The following is a 10,427-nucleotide window of genomic DNA, read 5'->3' on the forward strand; positions in this document are numbered from 1 at the left end:
ACTGCACAATGGACATATTTGCTAGTTTTTGTTGGAATGTTTAACGCATTAAATATCTGCGTCTATCTGCTTTCTCTCTGTGTCTTGTCAGGAGTCTTCTGTTCAGGAGGAGGTGGAGATGATGGTGGAGAGCCTCCTAGACGTGCTGCTGCAGACTCTGCTGTCCATCATGAGTAAGTCTCACTCCGTTGAGACGTCCAGAGGTCAACGCTGTCCCCAGTGCACTGCTGAGATAACGGTGAGGCTCCACTCAGGGACATACAGCCAACCTGCCTCGTTGACAATAAAGATACAAGATTCAAAAAGAGAACAGCTTGCATTTAGTTTATTCTCGTGTGTTGACTGACCTCTGACCTGTGTTTGTGTCCATCTTTGCCGTTTTTCCCCCACGCAGGGCGAGTATGTTTCCTGTCTTCTCTCTCTGCTGCGACAGATGACGGAGATCCACTTTCATCATCTGCTCAACAACTTCCATAGCAAGGAGGAGCTGAAGGTTGGAAAACATCTCCGGGTCACAGATCTTATAACCTGAGTGATCCATCTTACAGAGGCCTGTAAACTATCTACACACACTCTGTTTATATGTCTCTTCTCTCTCCAGGAGTTTCTGCTGAAGATCTTCTGTGTTTTCCGCAATCTGATGAAACTGACCATCTTCCCCCGCGACTGGAGCGTCATGAGGCTTCTAACCAGTCAGTAAGTCTATTTTTCCAAGCAAAATTTATCTCCGAGTGACGATATACGACCGACAACAAGACCCTCTTCAGCTACACCACAATGTTTGTGTTGTAATTTTTCATCTATTTTTGGCAGCCACTTTGCTGTTTACGATGAGATGAAACATTTGCTTTGTTTTCTGCAGTATCATCATAGTGACAACCCAGTTTCTCTCGCTGGCACTGCACAAGAACTTCTCAGAGGCAGATTTTGATTTTAAGGTGAGCTTTGAGGAAGGATTCAACTTAAGGAGACATGTAGCGCGGTGTGATCCATTCCTACTCATTTTGATCCTTTTTTTGCATGTGTTTGTTGTGTGTTTCTAGGTGTGGAACTCCTTCTTTAGCCTGACGGTCCTTTACATCAACCAGCCCAGTCTGCAGCTGGAGGCTCTGAGCCCGGTGAAGAAGAAGAAAGTCCTCGACAAGTAAGAAACTCTGCCGTTGTGTAAATCGAAGCAAATCAGCCATGTGAAATACGGAATGTCTTATATTTCTTCATTCCTACTGCGTCTCTTGTAGGCATGGAGATATGAGAGTGATGATGGCCTACGAGCTCTTCAGCATGTGGCAGAAATTAGGTTTGATTGTTGTCCTTCATACATACACACTCACATTTCACAAATACACGATAGCACAATATGTAATCTGGTTTTCTCATTTTCTAAGTATTCATAGATTTATTATTTGTTACTTTTATTGTTCATGTTTCTGTCTCTCAAAAATCTCTGTCAAACTTGCGCTGCGACAATAAAAGGAATCTTGACACCTCGACTCCTCCACATCGCCCACACACACACACACACACACACACACACACACACACACACACACACACACACACACACACACACACACACACACACACACACAGTTCATTCATCATGCCGCAGTGCATCGAATGTACTTCTTTATGAAATCAATGAGAACAATAGCTTCCTGTCTGCGTGATCCAGGCGACAACAAGCCTCACTTCATCCCGGGAATGATGGGTCCCTTCCTGGGCGTCACGCTGGTGCCTCAGACTGAGGTTCGAAACATCATGATTCCCATTTTCCATGACATGATGGATTGGGAGCAGAGGAAAAACGGCAACTTCAAACAGGTGAGTGCAACATTAGAACGTTAATAGTCGAGGTTTGTCAATGTTGAACAAATTATTTCATAGTTCCACCCTCATGATATGCTCTCATCATTGGGTTCTTCGTGTGTGTGTGTGTGTGTGTAGGTGGAGGCAGAGCTGATGGATAAGCTAGACAGCATGGTGTCTGATGGGAAAGGGGACGATAATCACAGAGAGCTCTTCAGCCTGTTGTGAGCAATCAAACCCGTTTTTACTCTTCAATGTGCCCGTCAAGTGCTCCTCAGAATAATAAAGTAGTTTGTCCTAAAGTACTTCTCTCTCTCTCTTCTCGTCCCACCAAAGGACACAGCTGTTTGGTCCTTACCCAAGGTGAGTTACAGACGTTTGGAGTCATAGTTGGCGGTTCGTTGGTAAGCATGTCTGATGTTGGCTGATGTGTTTTCTGTGCAGCCTCCTGGAGAAGATCGAGCAGGAGACTTGGAGAGAGACGGGCATCTCTTTTGTCACATCCGTCACGCGGCTTGTTGAGCGATTACTCGATTACAGGTACATTGACGTCATGTCATCATAACTGCTTCACAACTGGTTTATGCCACAGAACTACATTGAAATAAGAAAACATGTATCTCCGTATTTTCTTCAGGGACTGCATGAAAGGAGATGAGATGGAGAATAAGAAAATTGGAGGTTCTGTCAACCTGATGGTGAGTCTCTTTAGTGTAGATATGCTGTATGTACAATGAAACTTCCACTCAGGGGATTTCATGTATCTACTGTCATCATTTAACCCCCAGAACTTCTACAAGTCTGAGGTCAACAAGGAGGACATGTACATCCGTTACATCCACAAGCTGTGTGACCTGCATCTCCAAGCAGAGGACTTCACAGGTGATGAAGATACATTTACATTTACATACACTTATTTTTTTCAAATGATGATGATCATCACTGCACGCTTATCTTTGACCTGTTCACCTTCAACAACAGAGGCGGCGTTCACCCTGCTGCTGTATTGGGAGCTTCTGCAATGGGAGGACCGGCCCCTAAGGGATTTCCTCCACTATCCCTGTCAGAGCGAGTGGCAACGCAAGGAAAACCTCAGCCGTAAAATCCTGCACTACTTCAACAAGGGCAAGGCAAGTCCTCTGTGTGTGTGTGTGTGTGTGTGTGTGTGTGTGTGTGTGTGTGTGTGTGTGTGTGTGTGTGTGTGAGTGAGTGTGTGATTGTGTGCCTGCAAGTTTACTGACTACAGGCCAGTTTTTAAGGTAATATTAAAAGCCTGTAATATTTGACCCATGCCAATGTTCTGAGCAATAAGTCATTAATAAACTGACATTTAAATGTGAAAGCAGAGGCAAGGCCAAGTTTAACTTTAATCGTTATAAATTATGTCTTGCTTATTGCAAACCTATTTATAATGTCCAGGGAAAAGACACTACAAATTTAATTTAATTTAATTTTGTTTAATTGAATTTAATTTAATTTAATTTAATTTAATTTAATTTAATTTAATTTAATTTAATTTTATTTAATTTTATTTAATTTTATTTAATTTTATTTAATTTAATTTTATTTTATTTTGCCTTTTCTTTGTCCGTGCTCAGAAAAACTCCACTTTCAAACATACTTGGCTGGTCAAGGGTGACTTTGTGTGTGTGTGTGTGTGTGTGTGTGTGTGTGTGTGTGTGTGTGTGTGAAGTGGTGATTTCAATCCTCATATGCTTACAAAGTCATTGATAGAGGATTGTCCCTTTGCAGTGTTGGGAATATGGAATTTCTCTGTGCCGGGAGCTGGCGTTCCAGTATGAGACTTTATATGATTATCAGAGCCTCAGCTGGATACGGGTAAGTAATGAGTGGATCTTTAAACAAAACATCACAATTACCTGCACACGCCCACGCTAATCAGCAGCTGGATTCACTTATGTGTGTGATGAAGTCGTTACTCACCGTGACTGTTTGTGTATTTATCGCTCTGTGACAGAAAATGGAGGCGGCGTACTATGACAACATCATTGAACAGCAGAGGATTGAACCCGAATTCTTCCGGATGGGCTTCTATGGCAGGAAGTTTCCCTTCTTCCTCAGGGTAAAACATTTCCTGAATTTTTCTGTCCTGACACAGTTATGATTGTGCTGATCCAGCGAGTCGCTCTGATCCACTCACGCAGACGCTGGATGGGAGGCTGATGTTAAAAATAAGGTTGAAGTACAGCTGCAGGAAAGAGCTTCAGTTTAACAATTTGGCTATAATGGGAAGAAGGTGACTCATTTGTTAGATTCCACTGTTGTAGAGTTAAATCTGAAACTATTCATCACATTGAAGGCTTTATCTATTGAAGGTTTTACAGTTCAGGTGGTTGCTATAGTGCCACCATCAGCAACTTTGTTCCATTATTCCAGATCTAAAGATGATATACAGCACTTTCTGCTAGTCTCTGTGACCTGCTTAATTAACAGCAGCTGTTTCTTTCCTTCCCTGTAGAATAAGGAGTTTGTTTGTCGTGGTTATGACTATGAGCGGCTGGAGGACTTCCAGCAAAGGATGCTGGGGGAATTTCCACAAGCCATCGCCATGCAGCACCCCAACCAACCCGACGACACCATCCTACAGAGTGATGCTCAGTGTATCCTATTCAGTTGGTTTGTGACTGGTTCATGGTTGTGTGTGTGGCACAGATTGTTACAGATCTGACTGCAATACTGAGGAAGATCTCCAGAGTCGCACAGTGAGGAACTGCGTGCTCCTCGGCTGTAAACATGTCCTCTGTGTGATTGTCACTTCCTTGACGCGCGGCCTTTAGACCTGCAGATCTACGCAGTGACTCCAGTGTCAGACATCTCTGATGTGCCTCAGTTGGATCGAGTGCCTGAGAGGATCAAGAGCTTCTACCGCATCAACAACGTCAGCCGCTTCCACTATGACAGGCCTTTTCACAAGGGGCCCAAAGATCGCGAGAATGAGTTCCGGGTATGATGAACCCACAGCTCCCTTGTCTGTGTATTTCTGAGTGATGTTTTTCTCACAAATACTGAAAAGTTTGGCTGAAATAGATCCAAGCACTGTGGATGCTGTTGTTAGATTAATGCAGGCACTCCATGATGTACAAAATAAGACTTTCAGGTGATTTAACTCCCTCTGGTGGCCACAGCAGAGACCTACAGCTCGTGGGCAGGAAGGTCTTTCATGGAGAGTTGTTGACTACATTGCTGTGCATTCATTATTATCTCAAAGCTTTTTGTGTAGGTAACCATGTGTCCAGCTAAGCATCACTGTGAGCTTACATCTATTGACTAGCTAGTATTCTACCACAGTAACAGTGTGGAATAAGACGTCAGGTCACACAAGTTGTTGAATACATTGGCTTTCGCTACGTCTGAAGAGCTTTCTCTTGTCCACATGAAACGTAATCGTGGAGTTACTTCATGTTGTACTACAACAAAGCTGATGGAAAAGCCTCTTATTAAGTCAAATTGCACAGTTAGGCTTTCAAATGTGACTCAGTCGAACAGCAGCCTTTAAAACTGTCACTGACAGTAATCTGCGCGTGAACTGCAGCTGCATTAGTCATCACTACTGCAAAATGATGTAATGTGGCAAGCGGAAATATTTTGGAAATCCTGATGACAAAGGAAAGCGGCACTAGTGCCACAAGTAGATACTTAAAAACCCTGACTGGACAATGATGGCACTGCACTACAAAACATAGCTTGTGAAATGATCTAGTATGCATGAGCGGACCAGAAATGGCCTCTTTGCTTCTTGTTTAACAGAGCCTGTGGATCGAGAGAACCACCCTGATTCTTTTCCGTCCTCTCCCTGGGATCTCCCGCTGGGCAGAGGTGGAGAGGAGAGAAGTGGTGAGGAGTTTTTACATTTCATTTCATTTGTCATCTCATACCGCACAATCTAGTCCAATTTGATTGCATGTCCAAAAATGTTCAATTCTAAAAATAACATGTAAAATGTGAAAATACAGAATTGTATTATACGTTTTATTGTTTGTATTTCAGAAATACTTGCACACAATAACAGCTTTATTTGTATTTTTATTTATTTATAAAAGCACAGTCTGAGTTGTACTGTCCACTAGAGGGCCCCATTTACTGTAAAAAAGAATGTCCTTTTAGATCTTTAAAAGCTGAAGGGTGAATCAGGGTGATGATTACTCTCTCCTTAATGACTCATAATCATAATGGATTCATCTTTTCAAGTAGATTCCCTTTGCTTTCAAATCTGCAATCAACCCACTGCGATGTGTTCCTTTTTATTTCCAGATGGAGGTGAGCCCTCTGGAGAACGCCATTTATGTGGTGGAGAATAAAACCCAGGAGCTTCGGACTCTGATCAGTCAGTACCAGCACAGGCAGCATCACGGGAACATCAACCCTTTCAGCATGTGCCTCAACGGGGTCATCGACGCAGCTGTGAATGGAGGCATCGCCAGATACCAGGAGGTACAGTAACAGTCGGATGTATTGAATTTATTATAAGTCCAAGTCATTGGGAGAGATCTTCATCCTTTGACTCATCCTCTTTTGCAACAGGTATTTTTCGATAAGGAATACATCAGCGGTCACCCAGAAGATGCAGAGAGAGTCACACAGCTGAAGGATCTGATGCAGGAGCAGGTCAAACCCAGATTTAACCTTCATCATATCACAAACTCAAACTCACCTGACAACACATTAAACAACTCTGTGCTCTTGTCCGTCGCCTCCTCTGATTCACTGTAACAGGTGCACATCCTGGGCGTGGGCCTGGCTGTTCATGAGAAACTGGTGCATCCAGAAATGCGTCCCTTGCACAAAAAGCTTGTAGACCAGTTCCACATGATGAGGACAGGTTTCCACCATGTGAGTATCACCCAATGTGGCTTGGTTTTCCAGCCTTGATGTTCCAGCTTTGTTCCCGTCGTCCTTGTGTCTCCATGCGCGTGTGTGCAGTGTAAATATTCAGAGCAGCCTATGGTTGGGTCCCAGCAGGGTGTGCCAGGCGTGGAACGATTTGGACCTGCAGGCTGCCCAGGGGTCAACTCCCCCAGAGGCATTCTGTCCTCCCACAGCCACATGAGCCCAGAGAGTGTCCGCCTCATGCACAGACACAGGTCTGTCAGGCAAACACACACACACTCACACACACACTCTGACCTAGAGCCAGAATAATCAATGTCTGACCAGGCTAATTCAGAATTTAACTGGTAAAACTTTCTGTCCCACAGCCCTCTAAACCTGCATGGCTCCATCCGTCACTCCTCCTCCTCTCTGTCCTCTCACACGTCCAGTGAGGCAGGAAACCTTGTCATAATGACTGATGGCCTGATGGGGGAGCACCCAGAGGAGTCAGCGCACATGCAGGTGGGGTTCAGCATTCAAATACTCGCTGGCATGAATGTTGCGGAAGATAATAGGCTTTAACTGTAGATTTGCAAATGAGGTTAAAATGTTAAAGGCATAATAATCATGTCTCAGCAGCAGTTAAAGCTGTTGTTTTGTGTCTATATATTTTGTTTCGTAGCCGAGTCCTTCGTCCTCCAGCCTGAGCTCCATCCGCTCCAACTCCTCCCAAATTATCAACTCTGCTCCCTCTAGTGCCAGAGGTACGTGAAGGCGATGCTCACACTGAACCACAGGCTGTGTAACAATGTTGGTCGTGTGGTAAATAAAGGAAATCTATTGTTCCGTGTCTCCACACTGTCCAGGCTCTCCGTCTTTGCCAGATAAGGCCAAACACAACCGGGAGATGATGATACTGTTACCGCCTCATCGCGAGAGGGCAAACAACTCCATGTACTACACCCTGGCTGAGAATGGACAGGTACTTATTTCTGTATACATGCCTTATGATGATGTCCACAAAAGCAGTAACAGCCAAAAGTGAAAGCGTTGCAACCTTAAAAACAAATCTCATCTCTTAATTGCATCTTGTTTTTGCAGAACAACCACATGCAGCGTGCCTTACTTCAGCAAGTGAGCCCCTGTAAGCCGTGCGCTGATCCACATATGAATCTACCAGAGAAAGGTCAGACACGGCCAGAGTAAACTGAATTATGTACGGATACACGAGACGGTGGCATTGTGTGTTAATGTGATTGTGAACATCCGCCCTCCCAGTGTTTCCAAATGCTGCGAGCAGCTGGAGTCTGGACGGAGAGAACAGGGATCCTGTGTCCTACATGCCGGCCTCGACAGGAGGGGTCATCATGCCCCCTGTCCCGCCCAGGTCCTTCCCATCAGGTACTTGTGGCTGTTCTGGAGGTAGAAGAATTTTCTCAATCATGCTTTATTTTACATCTATAACCTGTAGTTTAAGTTGGTGTTTTGGTGATTCATCATCATCATCATCAAAGGCACTTGTTATAGTTCCCTGAATGGTCTCATTTCCAGCAGCGTTGACTCATCTTGTTCTTATTGCATTGCGTTTCCAGTCAAGTGAGGGATTCAGTCTGGATAATTGCAAATGACAGTAACTGTTCTGTTGTCTGTACGGTAACTATTCTGACTGAGACCGTCTGGAAATTACACTCAGCATAATGTGACCTACACGCCTTTCCTTCCACATTGCTTTTTCCAGATTGGAGGTCATTTCAAAAACAGTAGTAGAAATTATTTAAAGGGAAATCGGACACTGCATGAGCGTAGGTTATTTTCAGACGGTCCCTTGCAGACAAACCTGAGGCACAGGAAGAGTTTACGGAATAACGTTGCAACAAAATGGAGTACTTTTCCATATTTTTAAAGACAGAGATGGCCAACCCATGTGCAGGAAGGCACTTAAATAAAAGCATATGATTGACTAAAATCTATGTTTTCTTCTTGTTGCAGGTCATTTCCTGATGCACTGTGATGCTTATCACCAACAGAACAGTGACCCTCCCCCGGCCCTGCCTGTGCGCTCAATCCGAAAGGTACTCAACCTTTTCATCAGGGAAATTGTGACTCCCTAACATTCAAGAAGTTTGTGGAAGCATATCCATATTTATAATCTTTCCACTGGGTTTAGATGTGCATTTCCTCCAACAAATGTTTTCAGATGCTTGTCAGGTCTACTTGCTGCCGTTGCTTTATTCATACTCTGTTGGTCCACTGCTAATCAATTATGCTGTTGAAGAGTTTTCTTCCTGCTCCTATTCTCTCTCTTCCACCGATCCAAATTCAAACAAAATGTCGATACTTGAGTATTGATCTTGGTCTGTTGCAATAGTAATGCTGCTGTGTGCTAATCGGAAATTCCTTTTTGCCAGCTGTCGACTTCAGCACTCTAGCTACACTTACAATCAATTTGACAGAAAAACTCCTGTCTGCCTGTTGTTTTTCCAATATTTCTGATAGCATATGAGGGCAGGTAATGTAGCTTTGAAATAGTTAACACTAGCCACTATTTTTGTGATGCCATATCAAGAACATTACCACCATCTCATTTCCTCTCTCACTGTGCCTGTTTCCAGTCTCCTCTCCACCCCATTCCGGGCTCCCCCACCAGTCCTCAATCAGCTTTGGGTGGCAGCAACTCCACTCTGTCCGGCAGTGCCAGCAGTGGTGTCTCCTCTCTGAGTGAGAGCAACTTTGGAGGCCAGTATCCCGATCCTGGCCCTATCAGGAATGACGCCTTGGAGCCGCTTCCCAGTCATCTGTGGTCCCCTCCTGACGAGTATCTGGCCTCTCCCTATCTGCACCTCCATTACAGTGGATCAGAAATGGATTCCATGGACCCGGTCCGCCCCTTTCACTACCGCAGCCCCGCTTCGCACCCACACACTCACTCCCATCCCCATGCTCACGCCCACCCTGGGCTGGACAGCCACTCCCACGGGCCACCAGCTCACCACCACCTATCCACACACGGGCCTCACCACATCCCGTACCGCAGGCCCCAGCCCCCCGCCGTGCCGTCCAAACCCTACCTGAGAGAAGGCTGCATCCCCGAGGAGGAACTCCCCCCTCAGCCTATTCCTCTGCCCCGGAGAATCTTCCATTCCCCCCATAGTCACAGGGAGGAGCAGGCCAAGCATGCGTGGGAGCAGTGCATCAACGAGGAGCACGAGGAAACACAGTGATGAGAAATCTTTGACCAAATTCCAGTCAGAGCTTTTGTCTCCTTGTCTTCTTCCCTTCATTTGCGCTGATAATAGCAGAAGCTTTGGAGTCGATCCAGCCTTTCTCACTCTGCGTATTCATTTCAGTGCAGATGAAGGAAAGGAAAGAAGGATTGACCTCGTTACTACGACGACGAGGCACACCTGCTGTCACTGCTCCGTGTGGCGTCTTCGATATTATTAAAAGAATATTATCTGTTAAACAGTGAGACAGATAACATTAACTTTGTTCAAAAATTGATATTGATTGTACACAATTGTACAACTAGTCTGTGAGCATGTTTTTTTTTTTCATTTGAGAATAATATGACTACAGTTTTGTGAAATATGACAACCATGATCATAAGTATCATGATCACAGGTACAGTATTTGCTCTGAACTCCCTTTATTTTGCTTGGCCATTTTCACAACTCGAGGCAACTACAGAGGGTTATATTTACAGCGAAGTGACTTCTGTGCTTTAAAAGCTTCATATATGAATTCTTATTTTGATAAATTTGCTACATTTTAGTGTTTTCAAAGGCTAAGAC

General features: G+C 44.5%; 1 protein-coding gene across 1 annotated transcript in view; it reads left to right on the top strand.

Annotated features, from left to right (window-relative positions):
• Window positions 1-10,177, top strand: part of LOC143013296 (dedicator of cytokinesis protein 3-like) — a 30,940-nt gene extending 20,763 nt beyond the window's left edge. Inside the window, exons 26-53 of the mRNA XM_076166866.1 lie at window positions 92-238; window positions 395-493; window positions 602-696; window positions 863-938; window positions 1,044-1,144; window positions 1,239-1,297; window positions 1,673-1,821; window positions 1,945-2,030; window positions 2,143-2,169; window positions 2,251-2,346; window positions 2,444-2,504; window positions 2,595-2,688; window positions 2,788-2,936; window positions 3,559-3,645; window positions 3,785-3,889; window positions 4,286-4,427; window positions 4,605-4,771; window positions 5,575-5,661; window positions 6,079-6,258; window positions 6,349-6,432; window positions 6,541-6,657; window positions 6,787-6,908; window positions 7,023-7,194; window positions 7,319-7,400; window positions 7,503-7,618; window positions 7,738-7,822; window positions 8,626-8,708; window positions 9,249-10,177. Of these exons, the coding sequence (XP_076022981.1) occupies window positions 92-238; window positions 395-493; window positions 602-696; window positions 863-938; window positions 1,044-1,144; window positions 1,239-1,297; window positions 1,673-1,821; window positions 1,945-2,030; window positions 2,143-2,169; window positions 2,251-2,346; window positions 2,444-2,504; window positions 2,595-2,688; window positions 2,788-2,936; window positions 3,559-3,645; window positions 3,785-3,889; window positions 4,286-4,427; window positions 4,605-4,771; window positions 5,575-5,661; window positions 6,079-6,258; window positions 6,349-6,432; window positions 6,541-6,657; window positions 6,787-6,908; window positions 7,023-7,194; window positions 7,319-7,400; window positions 7,503-7,618; window positions 7,738-7,822; window positions 8,626-8,708; window positions 9,249-9,857 (3,477 nt within the window). The 3' untranslated portion in view covers window positions 9,858-10,177. The remainder of the gene's footprint in view (window positions 1-91; window positions 239-394; window positions 494-601; window positions 697-862; window positions 939-1,043; window positions 1,145-1,238; window positions 1,298-1,672; window positions 1,822-1,944; window positions 2,031-2,142; window positions 2,170-2,250; window positions 2,347-2,443; window positions 2,505-2,594; window positions 2,689-2,787; window positions 2,937-3,558; window positions 3,646-3,784; window positions 3,890-4,285; window positions 4,428-4,604; window positions 4,772-5,574; window positions 5,662-6,078; window positions 6,259-6,348; window positions 6,433-6,540; window positions 6,658-6,786; window positions 6,909-7,022; window positions 7,195-7,318; window positions 7,401-7,502; window positions 7,619-7,737; window positions 7,823-8,625; window positions 8,709-9,248) is intronic.
• The last annotated feature ends 250 nt before the right edge of the window (window positions 10,178-10,427 follow it).

This window comes from Genypterus blacodes, unplaced genomic scaffold, assembly GCF_046128005.1.
Source record: "Genypterus blacodes isolate CSIRO-AG114 ecotype Tasmania unplaced genomic scaffold, CSIRO-AGI_Gbla_v1 ptg000156l_1, whole genome shotgun sequence".
NCBI classification, from domain to species: domain Eukaryota; kingdom Metazoa; phylum Chordata; class Actinopteri; order Ophidiiformes; family Ophidiidae; genus Genypterus; species Genypterus blacodes.